Source organism: Thermobia domestica, chromosome 14 (genome assembly GCF_964235325.1).
Source record: "Thermobia domestica chromosome 14, izTheDome1.hap1.1, whole genome shotgun sequence".
NCBI classification, from domain to species: Eukaryota; Metazoa; Arthropoda; class Insecta; order Zygentoma; family Lepismatidae; genus Thermobia; species Thermobia domestica.
The window spans coordinates 7,071,204-7,091,192 of NC_137467.1; the positions used below are offsets into that span (position 1 = coordinate 7,071,204).

Here is a 19,989-nt window from a genome sequence, read left to right on the forward strand (position 1 = left end):
TCATAATATTTCATAGACCTACTAATGTTATTATGGTTTAGAATTATTTGAAATGTGGTCAAGTGAAGATCTTTAGTTCCCAAGTTACAAGGCATTGAAGTTTGGACTAGGACTTAACCAAGCTGTTAAATGTGGGTAAATGCAGTACCTAGATATTTACAATAGAAATTTGCTAACAATCGATGAAGAATGATTTTCTTTTCTATAGAAAAGCTTACTGGTTAAACTATATGGAGTAATAATGACAGAAATTCATGTATCAATTGCCAAATTCTTTTTCGAATTTTGCTATCATTTTGTACATAGGGGGTATAGATATGTCGGAAATAGAAGATTCACTTTCGTCTGATTCATTACTTTTCTTTTTATGTTTCTTGTGTCTGTCTGTTATTTTATTTGGATCATCAATGTCTTCATCCGATTCGCTTTCTTCAGCATCCAACCTGGCCTGCCTAAGGCGCTCCGCTCGTTCTTCAGGAGTTTCTTTCACAGCCAAGTAAGCAAATATAATTATCGGGATATTTAAAAGAGATACCACATTCAACGTCATAGCAAGCGCCTCGCATCTCTTTTCTATGAAAGCTTTAAGTGGACTCCAGCATGCAGTGGCAGTATTTGTACATCCAGGACCTAAGAAGTCGTTATTGTGATCTTGTACAGTTACATTCCAATCACCAGGAATATCTAGTCCGCAACATGTGAACTTTTTTTGGATATTATCCCACGCTTTTTTGGCATATGGCATATCATAATATTGCAACATCGCCATTTCTGCTTTCTGTCTGACAGATGTTCTTACTGATTTGTGGACTGTAGCCATTACAATTGACCCAAAACTTAATTCCAATATGAAGAAAATTGCAGTGAAAGATACATAATACAGCATAAGTTTCCACGAGTTCTTTCTTACAACACTGCACCCAAATGCATTCAGAGTACTCATTAGGAAAGCAGTTAGAATAAAAACATTAGGAAATATTCTTAAATCAGTGCTGAGGATGTAGTTGAACTTATAAAAGTCTATTTGGACACTCACACCGACACTTAATAACAGCAAATCTCCCAAGGTGAGTAATATTACTATCACCAAGAAAACTATTCCGGCAGTGCTCTTCTCCATTATGCATCTGTATTTACATCATACACACAAAAATAATAATGCAGTAAAATTGTTATTACTTTTCCGTTATAAAGAACAGAGAGTACAATATACAGTTGAATCATGCTATTTTTTTTTATTTCAGTCGAATCCATGGATATTGTTAGTTCTATTTGAAACAATAATGTTTATAAATAAAATTGGAGTATAAGTTGTAAACAGTGGCGAACCATAGTCTCTTAAGTAGAGTAGGCCAAACAAACTAATAATACAAATAACATTTAATGTATCATTAGGGTTGCCAGACGTCCCAATTTTCCGAGACAGTCCCGGTTTTCAATGAAAGAATTAACTGTCCCGAAAAAGGCTTTCGGGACGCCTGTTTGTCCCGTTTTTTCTTCTTCAGATGGACTAGTATGTCTCACCTAAAAACGGAAGGTTTTCGGAAGATTTGTGTAACCAATTAATTTTACTAAACAAACAACAGGGAGTTTGGAATCACATCCATTCTTTCGTTCAATGGGTTGTTTAGCTTCCAGCGAAAAAAAAAAAAAGGATTTTAAAAAAATATTCAACAGGGGGCATATGTTATGTAAATTATTTCTTGAATATCACTTTCAATGGAAAAGAACGTATTTTTCCCCGTGACAGGGTTTATTACTATTTTATACTTCAATCGATAGCGCAGAACTGCTTCATTGCTGGGAGTTCACTCAACAATGGCGATACTTCTCTCAGTCGCTACATGTTAACCGCATTTAAACTGTTTATTTCGTCCTATCTGCCGTCTTCTTAGGCACAATTTCTTCTGAGAACTGAGTTGTCTTTAATATATCTTCCCATGTGCGGATAAATATTTCCAAAGATGCTGTGCACGCATTCAATAATTTTGAATTTATATTTTTTCCCTTTATTCGATAACATTTTCAGTAATTTTTAGGCTAAAATTCCGTGACTACTTACTCTAGTACAAGAAGTGGAAGTTAAACACATAAAGGTATGCCTCTTTTTTAATTTTGATAGTTTTGCCAGACTTTTAGAGAGGCTGCGAGAGTCTTTCAAGAGATTTAGTTTTTGTTTATTTTTTCTGAATTTAGCGTAGATGTATTTTTTCTTGCTAAATGCTAAATTCGTATTTCTTTTAGAATAGTGTTTCTGATTCAAGGTGATGACAAAACAATCATACATGGGAGGGTGTGTCGTAATTGGCGCAATATTTGGGAACTGTTAAACACAACAAATCAGAATTCGGAGTAAGGGACGCCAGCCATCTCTTTTTACACTACCTTTTCACATTCTTTATACATCCCTTGTGGGGCTTCATTTGTGTTAACTATGTATAGAATGAGCTGGAAAATTTTAATAGTAACCGGGAAAAGATAGGTAATAATTGACTCTGATCAAATGAGTAGAAAACCTAACTTCATATACAGCCTGAGATTGGTGTCCCGGTTTTTCGTGTGCAAAATCTGGCAACCCTATGTATCATAAAATGTTTAATATTATAGTCAGAATTCTATTGAAAGATGCCTTCAACACTAAAACTAAACTCATAGATGTGAGCCTTCGCACCTTCCCAACAATGCGTGCAATCCCCAGCGATATAGCTTCGCTCAATGAGCAGCATAGCCCGTAAACATGTCTAGCGAGCTGGTGAGGCTCAGACGGAAGGGACTACGAGTGTTTCCAATCTACTATTTTGTTACCTCCCTCCAAAAAAACGAACGAAATGTTGAAGTATTGACTTTATTTTATAAGAAATCAAAGATGAAGAAAGTATATGGTAGAAAACAAGGTAGGCCCGGCCTCAGAGCCTCATAGTACGCTTCTCCAATGGTTGTAAATAATATATGAGTTGACGATTTATCCATCATATTTCATCATTTTTAAGAACTCCTACATACATTAATGTATCACAATACAATTATTCATTTATTATTTACATGTATACACAGTGGTGTATTTAGAGAGGGGGCTTCCGGGCTTAAGCCTCCCCCGAAATCTTAGTTATTATAGTAAAGCAAATGAAATATCTTGCAGAATTTTCACATTTCCAGGCAAAGTCCCTTGAATCAAAATTGTAAATACCGGTACGCCACTGCATATATATATATAAACTCACTTTGTCAGTGATATAGGTAAGTGGTCCCATCCGTAACGATGGAATTGCCCGGGACTATATCTGTATCTGAAGATATAAAATCGCAAATGAACTGAAGCAAGCAAGAAAGAAGAATAAATAATGTATCTTAGACAAAATGGATTAGCGTAGGGGACTCCAGTGCCATCATGGCGTCCAACGTCATACCAAAGGTTTACTTCCAAAAAATTAACTATATAAAACAGTTGAGCTGGTTCAGATACCACACCGATTAACTGCACCAAACGAGATTTTTCATTAGTTTGCATTTTAGTAACAGATACAATGGGCCTTATGCAGAGTCGTTCTGAAGCGTGATTAGTGCCATACTAAAGAGTTCGACTAACATATGTTTCCTGCAGTAATCAGGCCTTTAGTATGACGTTAATAATACGTCGAAACGTCTCTGCATGAGGCCTAATGTATTTAAATGAGAGTGATCATAACCTTTACGCATTTCAAGTGGCAATTGTTAAACTATGGAGTTAATCGATTTTGTCTCTGAAAAGAACGTATCTTTCTCAAGTGAAAAATGTGTAGAACTAAAAACCAGCAAAAAATGGAGTTAATCGGTTTGGCTTCTGAAAGCCTCAATTATAATTATAAGATTGGTTTTAGATGGAAGCATTTATCCTAACATTTCTCGTAGCAAAAATCGTATCTTCGACAAGGGCGCCCATCAGGGGGGGGGGGCAAGGTGGGGCGCTCGTCCCCTCTAGAGGAAATTGTATTTCAGAATATCGAAAACCCAACAGAATTTTTACATTAATTACAGCATTTGAAACGTCGCTTATATTTGTCCCCCATTGGAAACCACCCTTGATCATCGACATCCTACCGAATAAAGTAGTAAATGCTATAGCATTTCACATGCCATGGCATATCCTATGGCATTTCTTGTCGATAGAATCTGCTCTAGCATTTTCTCCAAAATTTCTGGTCCGATTGCAGCACCGTGCTATGTTAAAAGTAAGCGAAAGATTTTGTGTCAAATATCCAGGCTCGTTGTTTTGTGTGGGAAATTGAATTGTAGTAAAGAAAAATGAGTTGGAGTAGGGATGCTATTATTATGCTGATTGAAAAATATGAGGAACATCCTTGTTTGTACAAAAGAACTTTTCGAAGGTTTCATTATCTATACGCAGGAAGTTCTTGAATGCAATAGGATTCTCAAGCTTCAATTCTTTCTCTACCATAGAAAGAACTGAAATATTATCATCCCTTAGCAACAAGCAATTCTTTGCCCACATACTTCTTTGTGATTTCCGTTTTTTTAATATAACCGGCGAGAACTGTTGTCACAACCATTATAACTTTAGTTACTTCACGCTTTAGTTTCGGAGCCCGCTCTTCTCCAGTAGTTTGTTTGCTACGTCACGACAAGATGCTTATCAAAATCCTACCGTGTAAAAGCACCATATACTTTCGATGCCATAAAATATATGAGATTTTTGGCAGCACATCTACGATAAATGCTTCCGTCTAAAACTAGCCTAATACATAAGACAAGTTAATAGACCATAGACCAGACCTCAGGCTACCATCCTACCTTGCGGATTTTTGAAGTTTTACGTCCTACGATTATGTTGGCTAGGCTAAAGGAGACGATAATGATGAGATATAAATGAAATGGTAAATGAAGAAAGTGGGAGGAAACAGGAGAACCCCGGGAAAACCGACGCACACGGTACTTGTCCACCAAAAAGCTCACTTGGAGCGAGCTGGTATCGAACCAAGGACCCCATGCACCAGAGGTGAACGCTGTATCACTTAGCCACCGTGGCCCTCAAAAGTATGATTATTAAGATCTTTAAATCAAGTGCTCTGCAATCAAGCCATTGGTGGACGTGCGTGTGAGTACCACCGGAGATCTATGGTAGCAACGTTATTTAGATATAGATTTTATGTTCTCTGCTTGAGGACACTGACAATTTATGTACAATTGTAATAAAGCACTTCACCTCACATTGTTCATTAAAGATATGTTACAGTGTTATATATATATATATATATATATATATATATATATATATATATATATATATCTTTATGTGTGTAGATATATCTTTAGTCTAAGGTTTATAGTGCACATCGAAATATTTAATTGTTTTAAAGTACCTGAGGCAATGAATCATGGTATAGAACTACTTTTAATCATGTGTACTGCTATGAGTTATTAATGCACATTAAGTTGTTAATGAGTTACAGGAGTTTCAAACGTTTTATAATTTTGTTCTTTTAGCATTGCTGAGGACTATATGCTATATAGACACATGTATGCCTTTCTGCTAATTATTTCCTCACTCAAACAATACATTTCCAGACTTCTGCTCATAATTGCTGAATATATGTAGTAGTCATATGTTCAATTAATTCATAGACATTTTACAAACATTTTCTTTTTCTTTCAGGAACTGAATAAGATCAAAATGACTAAACCTAGGAAGCTAGAAGAAAAACCTTTAAAAATTAAAGTTTATAGAGTCTCTATTAGCAATCAAAGAAAGTGTCAAGAACAAGGTGACCAGAACTTTTACTTTCAAAACCGGGACGCATACGAATCAGCGACAGGGGAGGGTGTTCCACATTGTATTTTGGGACTCAATGTAGGGCTTGATGCAGATCATTGACTGTATTTTTACATTCAACACCTGTATTGTCTATTGTTATGTATTCACATAAAATATAACACATATAAGACAATAATTGAATCATTGAGTTCTAAAACGGGTCATCTCCATCGAAGCTAATTTGAGAGGAGCAACAAACAAGACTAAATTAGTTAATATGTATCCGACATATAGGATTGTTTTCATTTTCGGACCGTAGAACTGTCATTTTTCTACGGTCCAAACAACCCTATATGTCGGATACATATTAACTAATTTAGTCTTGTTTGTTGCTCCTCTCAAATTAGCTTCGATGGAGATGAAAGGTTTTCGAATTCAACAATTCAATTGGACATGAACCAAATAAATTTATTTATATTTATCCATTACTTTACACCAAACATATTTTGAGAAGCAGGTTCTGTTATTTGACAAAAGTTTCCTTTTTGGCATTCAACGTTAAACTCAGAAAAGGGTTATTTCTAGCACTTCCGGTTTGAATAAAGGATTAATGGAGGAGATAAAAGATAATATTAGGTCACTAAATTGATTTAAGAAAGCCGTTTCTCGATATCTCTTCCAGTTTTGGTTTTTACGAAGATCAATATTGAAATTGGAAATGGTATAGGTTCATATCAGTTCCGGTTTTAGCACTAGGAGAAGATGGAGATGATTTTAGTGCTTAGGACTTTGATTCGATTTCAAAGAATTACCTCTTGTTACATCTAACGGGCTTTTATTCATCCCAAAATATCCTTTTTTTAGATTTCGAAACTATGGCATGCATGAGTATCGGAAGTCAAATAGAACGTCTATGTTCTTCCGCCTGTTCCTCTGTCTGTCGACAGGTATCATAGATAGCGACAAGTTGATTCTTGGAGTCGATTCAGCCCCTCAAGAAAAGGTACCATCCATACTTGAATCTCTGCACTTAACCTCGAAGTGATAGAAATTTTCTTTCGATTTCAATATTGATCTGCATAAACAAAAAACGGTAAGATCGAATGAAGCGAATTCTTGGAATAGATTCAGCGTCGAAACCTCTATTCGAGCCGGAAGTGGTAGAAGTCAACGCTTTCTGGTTTCAACTTGCTTGCCATAGTATAGAAGAGAGGAAATATAGAAACAGTCTTTTGGAATCGTTTCAAGGCCTCATTCTGTAAGCATTTGGGTCAACGCAATGCAATATTGTAGTTAAGGCTAGTTTTAGACGGAAGCATTTATCGTAGCATTTCTTGTAGCAAAAATCGTATCATCAATATCCTACCGTGTAAAGTAGCAAATGCTATAGCATTTCTCATGCCATGGCATATCCTATGGCATTTCTTGTCGATAGAACCTGTTCTATTTCGTAGCATTTTCCCCAGCATTTCTGGTCCGATTGCAGCGCCGTGGTGTGTAAAAAAGAAGCGAAAAATTTTGTGCCAAATATCCATACTCTTTGTTTTGTGTGGGAAATTGAATTGTAGTAAAGAAAAATGAGTTGGAGTAGGGATGCTCTTTGCCCACATACTTCTTTGTGATTTTCGTTTTTTAATATAACCGTGAGAACTGTTGTTACAACCACTATAGCTTTAGCTACCTTACACTTTAGTTTCGGAGCCAGAATTGTGCTCTTCTCCAGTGATTTGTTTGCTACGTCACGACAAGATGCTTATCGAAATGCTACCGTGTAAAAACACCATATACTTTTGATACCATAGAATATTATATGAAATTTTTGGCAGCACATCTGCTACAAGAAATGCAACGATAAATACTTCCGTCTAAAACTAGCCTTAGAATGCGACAGTGAGCATGCTTTTTCATATTTAGCATTTCGTTGCGCTCCGTAAATTTCACAAAGGCTCGTACGGTATGTGGCCTTAAATTTCCCAATAACAGAAATAGATTCCACTACCTCTGCTAACCATCTCTACAAATCGAAAATGGTAGAAATTAACTATTCCCGCTTTCAGAATTGATTGCCGTAGAACAAAAACATAATAGATAGCTGCAAGCGTGTGAACAAAATAGTCTTATCACCACCTGTATTTGTATAGTAATACCTGAAGTGGTATAAATTTACTAGTAAGGCCTTATTTCGGTTTAATATTAATCTCCACGTAGAGCAAATACGGTAAGTGGTAGAAATGGCTTTTCCATATGAATTGAGTGTTCCAAGAGTAAGTTTTAATTCGACATTTCTTTCTGTATGCAAAGCAGGAGGGGTGGAAATTACGGTTTCCGGTTTCAACATTGATCACCATAGTGAAGGAAGGTAAATAACAAGATGGTTTCAGTACCACAGGAATAGACTCATCTACTTGCTTCCTCTTTAGTCCTCTATTGCAACCACAAATTGTAGAAATTAAGTACCACTTCGGGTTCTAATATGGATTTGCATAGAGCAAACCGATTCCGAATCCTAAGAATAGATTTCATATCAACTTCATTCTTTAATTGAAGCCAAAAGTCGGAGTAACTAGTATAAATTTGTGTTTCAGTACTCATTCGTATTTAGTAATAATTGTAACATTTATAAAGAAAGTGTTTTTGATATACCGGTACCAAGTAACGAAAAACTTAATATAATCTCTGTAATATTACACGAAAATTATTTTGTTACGTAGAATTAAAAAAAAAAAGTACAAGTAGTGGTTACTCATTTTTTATACTTGATGCTTTTACCTTATGTTTGGTTCATTTCAAAATAAACGTTACTTAATAAATGAAGTTTTTTATGATTATATTTTAGACAAGACAAGTAAAATATTCTTGTTTTCAAACGTTTGGCAAGTGTGAATTCATGTTATTCGGCCCACCTGTTCTCAGTGTATTTCATTGTGTGTAGAGAATTTCCTCAAACGAGCCAAGTGAAGAGCATTTTAACACTGATTTGGGTTACTTTATTTTCACTCAAAATATGAATTTCCGGTTAATTACAAGGAAGATGTTTCGTAAATCTAGTAGTTTAATAACTGCTCACAAAACAATACAAATGGTATGTTACTAAAATCACTGTTGTGTTGTTTAATATAAAATTGAGAATATTATTGAAGTATAATTAAAACTTTTAAAATTGACTTTTAAACATAAAAAGGCAATAACAATATTCTTTCGAAGCAAGGTATTTCATCAGCCTTACAAAACATTGTAAACAACTTCTGGTGAAAGGGAAAGTGTCCTGACAAAACAATATAAAAAGCCTCTCTTTTAACAAGTTCAAATCTTGAAAGGCTCTTCAAAAATTCTACTACAATGGCAGCACACTCTCCTGGTCAGTAATTTGTCCTTTTCTTAATCTTTACCGTTTATTATGATGACTTTGGCTATGCCAGATTGTTGGAGGTTTTCCAACAGGCTTACTAATCATTGATACTATCGACCATTCAAACTTATAATTTTAATTAAAATGATTTAACTTGGTATATTTGTTTTAAATTTCATATAGGCTCCCATTAACTACTGTGTCTGTTGTTTAAATATATCTGCACAAGCTAACGGCACACATTACTCTAATAAAATAAAAATATTCCAATACAGTGCCATACAATAGCAGATTGTAGAAAGTGGCGTTGTTTATTGTTTGTTAAATAAATGTGTTAATAGATCATCCATCCTCTCATTAACATATCAACATAAAAATAAAGAAATCACTCCAAATAATAAGAGACGAGTTAGGCACCTTTCTAGACAAAGACAATCGTACGTATAGCCTTGTCATCTTAGCATATCCAAATTAATTTCACGCCAATAATTTTAAATTTATTTGTTATACTTTTGCTCGTAATACTCTTAGCAGGTATAAGGTAAACATTTTCAACTCAAGCGAGGCTACCATGTCAGATAGTTGATTTACCCGATTTCATTTTAACAATTTACTACAAAAATGTGATGGAGTTGAAGTTATGCCACGGTTGTATCAAAATTTAACACAGAGACATTGTGCTGAAATAACTCCGTTATTTTTATTGTGTACAAGAAATATATAAATAATCCATTTCAACAGGGCAAAATTGGCAAAGAAAGATATAATTTTTAGTGCCATAAACATTCTCGAGTTTCTCAAAAATTACACACGAGAATTTATCCAATTGGATAAGAGATGGCGCTGTAAACACTAAGTATGGGGAGCTTTGCTCTCAATTTTTATTATTAATAATTGATTACTTTTAAGAATTTTACTATTTGTGACAATCTTAATACAGTGTTTTTCAATTTTAATATATTCATGCACCGCTTATCCTTTCTTATTACATTAACAGTGTGATAAAGAATTATATTTAAAACAGGCAAATTCGGCCATTTTGGCTCGTGCCATGTTAGTACATATGCTTACTTCAAACAAATTTGATTTAAAACAAATTTAGTGAAATAGTCCACAAGGCTCTACGGCTGGGACTTCCTTTATAAATCTTCCAAAAGGGAGATAACTGAAAAAAACTGAATTTATCCTGAGGTATGTCATTTGTTCAGTTCGATATGGTCTAGTCATTAGTAATTGCCCCATCTTTGGACGATACAAGGGTGATTTAGAAACTAATGCCTTCAAGATGATACCTCTATTTGTGTTTGTCAGATAACACCGATACAGGCATCAGTGGAAACCTTGCAATGTCAGCTACAAATGGTGGCACCATTTTTCAACATAGTCCCCATTCAGGCAAAACACTTGCACCAACGCGAAACAGGATTTTTTGTGACTTTGTCGAAGAATTGTAGTGGTTGCTGGCGACACCATTGCCGAATCACCTACGCGTCACAACTGTAATGTTGGTCCTTAAGACCATCTTTTGGGGAAGAGCCAAAAACGCAGAGCGCAATATCCGAACTATAGGCAGGATGAGGCAGAATGTCAACAACACTTTGCCAGCAGATGGGACAACTTTGAATTTTTTGGCGGAGGACAGGACGCGTGGCGGTACTCTATCGACTGACGCTTCGCTTCCTTATGGTAATGGCGTATCCACGAATACTCGCCGGCGATGAATGTTCCGAGCCATAAACCTTCCGGAAATTCAACGACAGCCCCCTGTTTCAACCGGATGTCACCACGGGGATTGCTCCATTACTCTGGAACAGGAAGAGATAGGGAGGGGAAATAAATGACATTCTATAGATTAAACATCAGTGTATTAATGATATAAACAGGGGGGCCGCGGTGGCTCAGTGGTAGAGCGTTCACCTCTGGTGCTAGGGGTCCCGGTTTCGATCCCAGCCCCCGCCCAGTGAACCTTGTGGTGGACAAACACCGTGTGCGTGGGTTTTCTCGGGGTTCTCCCGTTTCCTCCCACTTTCTTCATTCCACCATTTCATTCATTACTCATCATCACCATCTCCTTTAGCCTAACCGGCATAACCGTGGGACGTAAAACTCAAAGATTTCATTTTTCGATATAAACAGTTCAGAATGTTTGAAGTATTATTGGCCAAGTAGTGGAATTGGAGGCATTACTTTCACCTTCGTATTGAACAAAAAATTATGTTTAACAATTAATTATAATTTTGGACTACTCATTAACAACGCTCTATACTGTCATATTTGCCAATGTCATACGAGGAAGTATCAAAAAGTTCCTGCAACCACCTAAAAGAAATCCATTCTGGAGAACTCTGACACCATGATGGTATTAGTCCTTCTCTCCGTACTCAGCGTACCTAGGGACACATTCTTGTAAGCTGTTCTTCACTTTCCGCAAGCCTATTTTGTAAAAGTCTGCAGTTTTTCTTGGAAATTACAGTTTAACCTCACAAAGAACGTCATTTCTACTGGTATCTTCTGAGTGGACGCTTCATTTCTTGAAAGAAAAAGAAATTTCTTGGTGTTACGTCCGGTGAGTATGGGGATGGTGGTGATTGCACGAGCTTTTTGATACCCCTTCGTAATAAAAGCATGATAAAGGTATACTTGATTGTCAACTTCCTCTTCATAGGTTGCGTGGATAAGTAGAGAATGAATATTTAAGTTTACAAAATAAATATTTTTGATTTTTTTTCGCAGACTACGCCTAAGGATTTACAACCATTCATATTAATTTATTCATCTTGATTGGTTGCCATATGTATTATCCTTACATAATTTCTATCTCCGTTAAATGCTATGAATATTGTAGAATTATCCATTTCAATTTATAATTCTGCCTTCATTTTTCATAATTCAACTGTTTATTATTATTATCAATTTTTTTCAGAATAAAGATTTATACAGAAAATGTTCTTTGTAATTGTCGTGGAAAGCATTAACCAAAATTTTGAGACATTTCAGCCGCCATCCGACTACTTTACCTTAGGAGAATTTTGCACTTTCTTCTGATAATCATTATCAAATTCTTTTACCAGTTGAGCTAATTCTGATGGCAATTCTAAAACTTCGTCATTTCGTTCAAATTCCTTTAGGGTATTTTCTTCAGAACTGTGACGACCCCTTGGTTTTCTAAAGCCTTGCAATTCATCAATGCTGATCTCCCGACTGCCTTTCTTCCGTTTGTGTTTCATCAATACGCACGAAAATATACCTAACATGGCACAAATAAAAATTAAACACACCACAAATATAGTTACACTATTATCCACATAGTGGAATATTTTTTCCAACTTTGTCCAACAATCTGAAGAATAGATGACCATACAAGACCCCGGCATTTCATCAGTACTGTTCTCACTCTCCAAACTAACCCACTCTGATCTGTTATGCAGTCCACAACATTCTAAATTCGTTTGAAGACTGTCCCATAAGTCCATTTCCTGTTTAGAATCCCAATAGTTTTGTTGGGCTGTACGAAGACCTTGCTTCACAGAAGTCTGAATTTCATCTTTCGCAAAGGTAAATAAAACTCCAATTTCACTCAACGACAGAAATGAACAAAGTAAAACGCCTATTAAAACCCCATGCAGAAACCTCGTCTTTTTATAAGATAAAATACAGGCTATACAACTTGAAAATATAATTAAGATGCCAAGAGTTATTACGACGTATGACGCAATTGTAATTCCAAAACTAATTGTTTTAATGTAAGTGCCATATCTGAAGTTCACAGAGATGCCAAAGATCACAAGAGAAAAGCCACATATCATATACAGTGCATTAAACGTAAGGAAGATGTCGTTTAAATTACATTTACAACACATATCAGTGTATAGAGACTGAATAAAACCACTTTATCTAATTATGAGTACACTATGGTTACGTAGCACAGGCGATATTGAACAAAGTCTAAAGCTTAATTGTTAAAAGTAATATATCGAAACTGCAAATTAATTAATTTTTATACATCGTATTTTACACTACCACCTGAAATATTACAAATTACTTGTATTTGTAATATACAGTGAAATATTTCCTTGTTCAGATATTTGGTTTCCGAGCATCAAATTTGCAGTTTCGGCTTAGTCAAATTTCAGCAAAAATGTTCATTAACTCCTTCCATTATGATTTATTTTTTGAATTCTGATGATTGAAGTATGTTATAAGAAGTGTATTATAGATGGTTTATCATTATAAAACTTTCAAAACATCAATATAGAAACCCTACGTGATGCTATAATAGTTTAAATTTTATGACGAATGAAGCTCGTCATTGTGTGATGTGACACCGGGGGGCCATGATGAGGTAGACTCGTCATTGCAGTACAGGAGTTAATTGCTCTTTAGAACAAAATAAGTACATAAATAAAATGGTTTGTTTGATTTAATACCATCTTCTGATGGGACTACTTGGCTCTTGAAAGACAGGGGAGTGGCCAGGACAGGGCTTATGTTTTAACAAGATTGTACATATAGACAGTAGAGCAGCTGTAGGGTAGTTGGCAAAGGTACCTAGCTACCAACTCATCATGATCCTCATCGTAGGTATTCTACCATTATTGGCAGGTCACTTGCCGCAACTGAGAAGCTACCATACTCCACGGTTTTCCGCTAACCTCTTCGTCTTCACATACGATTTTGCTGTTTTGATATTGTCCACCAATTGTAGCCTCCTTCGCTTCCTCCCTCTTCCTACTGCCGCCATACCCTCTAGCATATCCCTAATGATGCAGTTCCTTCTTAGCTAATGTACCTAATAACTGGACGATCCGAATACGATTATCGTTTCAGGCAGGAACTATTCTCCCTTTGTACCATCTTCCCAATGAGACGCAGGGGATTGAGCCAGGGTCTGTCAAATGGGCATAGCTGGGAGTAAAGGACGCTAGAGTGTGGCATGTGGAGAAGTCTAGTAGGTATTAAGATTTCTCACGGAAAGAGACGAGACAAGCTCGTCTCTTGTCTCGTAAGGACCCCAAGAAAGATGAAGCCTCATTCCCCATCCACCCCACTGAACCTTCTCTGGCCCCCTCCCCCTGAATGCGAGCGTTCTTAACCTTTACATAGAGACAAAAACCATTCCAAACATTAGGCTCAATAATTCTAGCTCGAATTAAGATATTCTCAGAACAAACTCTTCACAAACAAATTGCATATAACATTCATTAAATTACGTAAGAGTGGGTCTCGACATTTAATTTTGTCTCTAGCAGTCCGATTTCAAGTCAGGTTCGACATACTTTTTGAAGTTAATTTCGATCAGTGTCACGCGTTAGTAGCTTGTTTTTATGTTACTACATCCAGGCACGTAGCCAGGAATTCGTGAAGGGGGTTCCGTGACATGAAATATTGTGGTCATCATACCAGGGGCTCGATCATTCTAAACTATTTTACTGAAATGTATATTGGTTCTTTTAGCCATGATTTAGTAACGGGGGGGGGGGGGGCGTGACATGAAATTCTGAAGGTCCAGGAGCTTGATTAATCTAAACTACTTTACTATCAACATATATTGGTTTGTTAGGACAATAAAATGAGGATATGTTGGTAAGTATTTCAATAACAAACTATGAAGAAATCTCAAGTAAAACAATAAAAAACATATTGAAAAAGATTATATAGTATTTACGTCCTTCCTCTGTTTATTCAAATATAACAATTTTGCTTTCATTATGACCTCAACTATTATAAAAAGTACATATATTCACTATTATAAAAAATACATACTCAATAATGTCTTGTAAAATATTTTACAATATCTGCGTTCCTTTCTCTGTTGAATCAAATATTAACAGAACTTTCTTTCCACATAAATTTTTGTTTTTATTATTTCGTCAACTACTGTCTGTTCCAAATGACAGGTTAAAGGAGCAGTAGAAAATTGTTTTTGAAATAATATGTTTGATACTGCAATGATGTGATGACGAAAAATTATAATAAAAAATACCCACGCTGTTACAGAACGACACTATGCATTCCGAAGCTTGAAATCTCCCTGATTAGAAATTATGAAAAATTGGTAACTTTCCTAAAAATCTCAAATTCCCTGACTCTTCCAGAATATCTCGCTCACTTCGCCACCATGTATTGCAAGTAATACAAATCTCCTCATAAGAAAGAGTAACCAAAAGCTTCCTGTAGTTTGTTTTTAACTCTGATCCTTCATTTTCTCATTTCATTTTGTTTCATCCTTCCTTATTTTTTAATTTCTGGTCTCGAAGGGAGGGTCCGGACCCCCCCCCCTTGGCTACGTGAATGCTACATCTTTGAAACGTGCTTTTTACCTCTGATTTAATATATAGCATTAATGTAGCAGGTTTTAACTTAGAAAATCTGTTGTTATATACGAAAGACTGTAATTTGGCAAATTAATTCATATCAGTTCGGACACTGTCGAGAAATATATACATGGCGCCCACCGATTACAGAGTACTATTCAAGTCAAAATAAAGCGAGAAACATATATAATAGTTAACCTTTCGGATCCTCAGTCCCAAGAATAAACTCTCTCTTCTGGATTTTTCGGAGAGGCGAATATTGTATTACATGTATGTGGCAACATCACAGATAAAGAGCCATAGAGTAGATCTATCAATCCATCAAATATGTATCAATCCATCCATCAATCCATCAAATAGGTACCAATCCATTTATCAATCCATCAAATAGGTATCAATCCATCAAATAGGTACCAATCCAGCCATAGAGTAGATCTATCAATCCATCAAATAGGTATCAATCCAGTCGATTTTTTCCAGATGACACTAGCCTAACAATCGATGTGAGTGTTTGGTGGATTCGGAGAGCACTGTTAATGGCTCCATATTAATTTACGATGTTAAAAATATAGTGAAATTTTTTGATTCCCCATAGCGGCTGAAGGAGGTCCCGGAGGGTATACTATATAGTATGTTCGCTTTATTTTGACCTGTAATAGCAGTCTCTTGTCCGCGGGTGTCGCTTTATAGCAGTTGCGAAAAATTAAGCTGAGATTTTCATTTGGCAGCATATCGAGAGGCAGTGAAAATACGTTAAATTTAAACACGTGTGATCTCAGGAAGGCTTCAGGGTGGAAGAACATTTGTGGGAACATAGTTCTTTGTTGAAAATGGTACAATTAAACTTTAGAATGGTAAATTTTGGAACAGAAAGGAACATTTCGGGGACAGAAAAATACATTTGGGAAGATTGCGCTCAAGCCCTTTGGAGAGATGGGCACCTCAGTATGTAAACCAAAAATCATATATCATCCTTTCCTGTTGAGAGTAGTGGTGCGTACGAGACCCAAAAATAAGACTGGAAGCTAGATGAGAAGTACATTTTTTTTTAGTTTATCGTCTTGCGATTATGCTCCGAGGCTAAGGGAGGTAGTGATGATTAGATATTTGATAATGGTCAAATTACGAAAATGGTAGGAATCAGGAGAATCCCGAGAAAACCCACGTACACGGTTTTTGTCCACCACGGAACCTACTTGACGGAAGCTGGGATCTAACCAGGGACTCTATGAACCAGAGGTGAACGCTCTATTTTTTAGAAGTTAACTGATTCACGGAACGTGCTCCAGTAACTTGATTATCTAATTACTATGTTTTACTTAACTTGACGACAGGAACACGAACACACAAACACCGAAGACAATTAAAATTTCAAAGAATCTCTCACCGGAAATCAAACCCGAGAAACCGTACACCAAAGGCGCGCGTGATAGCTACCAGACCAGCAGGGAGAGCAGCCCACTGAGCCACCGCGGCCTCACAGTTAAAAATTCGAAACGAGACAACTATCATGACAGTTTTAATGTCGTTTTCGAGACGAGAAATTTCACGAGTCGCGGGAGCAATAACTCATCATCTAAGATTTCAAACCATTGCTTTAGTAATAAAGGTCGGAAGTTAAACTCTTTCCATAGATCATTGTGTGTCTCATGGTTTCGAGTTAAACTATTTACGCAATACTACTAAACTGCTTAAATTATTTGGGCCTTATGCAGAATCGTTTTGAAGTATGATTAGCGTCGTACTAAAGGCCTGACTACTGCAGGAGTCATATGTTAGTCGAACTCTTTAGAATGGAATTATTCACGCGTCAAACGTCTCTGCATAAGGCCTTTTCTGTGTTATTCAGTTATTTGTTTATTATTTTGTTAAAAAAAAATTGTTTCCATGTTAAAAGTAAGAGCGTCTACTTTCAACATGAATGTACGGGTTTGTCTAATATTTGATTAATTATATACTATTATTTTCGTTACAATACTTATGTAACGATCTGAAAATCGATCGTTTCAAATCTTGTTTGTTTTGTTTCACATTGTGATTATTGATTGTTTTAGTTTATTCTAAATACTTGTTCATTTAATTTTAGCTTATTGTTACCAATTTTAAAATGTTATTATCAATTTTCAACTCAAATTTTATTAAAACGAGTCTTTGAATTATAGTTTTCTGGGATACTAAATAAATCACTGGGCGGAAAGTGCTTTAAATTATGTATACATGCATTTTTATCTTTTTCTAAATTATTGATGGATTGAAAGATATACACTGAATGTCTACGAAACCAGTGAAAGTTAATAAATGTAAGAAACGAATTAATTTGACGTTTTTTTAAACAATTTGAGGTGTTGTCTAAGTTTAATACCATATTGTATTGACAATCATATTCTTTTGTGCTGCAAATTGATATATATGGTAAGATGTGTTCAAGCAATATAATATGAATTGCTAAGAGCTTAGCCCCGCCTACTTCCGTATCCCAGATGATTCCCAATGCAAAATTATTAAGTTATAGTTTGTATGAAATGACTATTTTATTAAATAATATGGATTTTCTTGAATATAGAAGGCTAATATTACAGCTTATGTTCAAACTACGAGATGGATGTATTTAAATACGTATTCTTAGCCATTGTTATACAAAGCTTAGCAGTCATGTACCAATACGTAGCTGTTTTAAAGTAATGAATGAGTTAAATATTATAAATAATTGAAGTATATACGTCGAATTCTTTATAGTAAATGAAATAATCAAGGTACTTGCTGTAGGAAGTAAAAATGGTGCTAAGAAACTGGTGAATCCTATAATCCGGATCGTTTAAAAGCAGACAGCTGTAATATGGCTCTTGTATCCTGGTAATTGAAATAAACATTAAAATTTTGGAACTGAGATTTGGAATCTGGATAACTATGGTTATATTTGTTAAATGCTGTGAATCTGCTTCCACGCATGATATCCGGACCTGCTTGACTGGTGCTACTTGTAATGGAAGTCCGAAATACAAATTGTATAAAACTTAAGGTTTTCTTATGGCAACGAATGGTTGTTCCTATAGAAAATGGGTAGTACTAGTGAGTGTTTTTTTAGAGAATAATTTTAACAACTAGTCACAGAAAATGGCGACCGTGTTACCGGACTTTGAAGACACATGTTGTTACTGGTCGCAGATACAGAGTCAGAATATAACGACAGTGATCTGAAATCAGGGACGTACGGAAGGGGGGGGACACGGGGGTCCGGACCCCCCCGAAATTTCGACTTTTTAAAAATTTAGCCTAATTTTATGGGCAATTTTAGCAATTTTAATATAAAATAGCTTCATATTTAGTTTGGACCCCCCCCCCGAAATAAATTCCTGGGTACGCTACTGTCTGAAATGATATCAGCGTTGAGGATAGTGGATACCAGAAAAAAAATTCTTGAGAAAATTTTGGGACTTTGGAAGTAGGCGGAACATTATTGAATAATATGGTAAGGAAGAATAAAGGTGATAAAACTGCTAAAAGCAGAGACAATATAATGTATATGTGTTGTGAAGGTGTGGAAGTAACTGGAGAGGATACTGATAATAGTGTAATGTGCAGTACTTGTAGTAATTATTTTCATCTGTCCTGTGAAAAGGTAGAATCAACCAAGTTAGAAGAATTATTAAACACTTGGTGTTGTAATCGATGTACCAGTAAAAATGGTCAGTCAATAGTAGAGATTGATGAAGCATCAGAAGAAGAAGAAGTTGCTGAAAGTAGTAATGCAGGATCTGAATCAATTTTGACAAAACTGTGGCAGGAGATGACGCGTATGAATAAAAATTTTGAGGATGAGATGACTCGTATGAATAAAAATTTGGACAAGAAATTCGAGAATCAGAATAAGAATTTTGAACTTCATTGGCAGAAGTTGGAAGAGCGGATGAATAAAAGAATTATTGAGACTGAACAGGAACTTGCTAACTGTCGACAAGAGTTGAAGGATGATTTGAGAAATAACAGACCAATTGTCGATATCCGTTTGAACCAACTGAGTGAAGAAGTGAGTGGACAAAAGGATCGATCTTGTGACGGATTAACAGAAGCTATTCTGACGAACACTGCCGAATGGACAACAAATGTAATTGAAGATAAGACAGTATATGATGAAAGTACGGATGTTAAAGCTGTATCACGTAAAAGTACGAAAACATCAAACGGACTAGTCGAAAGACCTTACAAGAAGATAAAGCAATACAAAGATCAAAGCACAATGCAACAGTTGGAGAAAAGAAGTAATACGATAATATGTAAAAATAGAAGCTGGAGGAAAAGAAAGAAGAAAATAAAGGAAAACGAGAGAAGGAGCAGAAAAAGAAGAAAGACACTGACAGAAATCATCATCAGAAATCGGAAGCGTAGAAAAAGGAAAAGAAAACTCAGAAATCAAAAGAAGACACGAAAGAAGTTTAAAGAACAGACAAGGAAGTACAAGCGGATAAAACGAAGAAATCCAAATGAAAGAAGACAGTGGAAACATAGGAAGAGGAAAGTAAAGAAGTCACATGAAAACAGTATGAGGAAATATAGCAGAAAGAAGTCTAAGCAATTAA

The 19,989-nt window shown here is 35.7% G+C and overlaps 1 protein-coding gene across 1 annotated transcript; it reads right to left on the bottom strand.

Moving 5' to 3' along the window:
* Positions 1-259: 259 nt before the first annotated feature.
* LOC145670665 (uncharacterized) lies at positions 260-1,224 on the bottom strand. The gene has a single exon (XM_081739455.1). It carries the CDS (start codon positions 1,118-1,120, stop codon positions 260-262), a length of 861 nt encoding a protein of 286 aa, XP_081595581.1. The 5' UTR covers positions 1,121-1,224.
* Between the last annotated feature and the right edge of the window lie 18,765 nt (positions 1,225-19,989).

What these genes read in the sequence shown, in the direction of transcription:
- LOC145670665 (XM_081739455.1), bottom strand. Translation starts at nt 1,120, where the DNA reads ATGGAGAAGAGCACTGCCGGAATAGTTTTCTTGGTGATAGTAATATTA.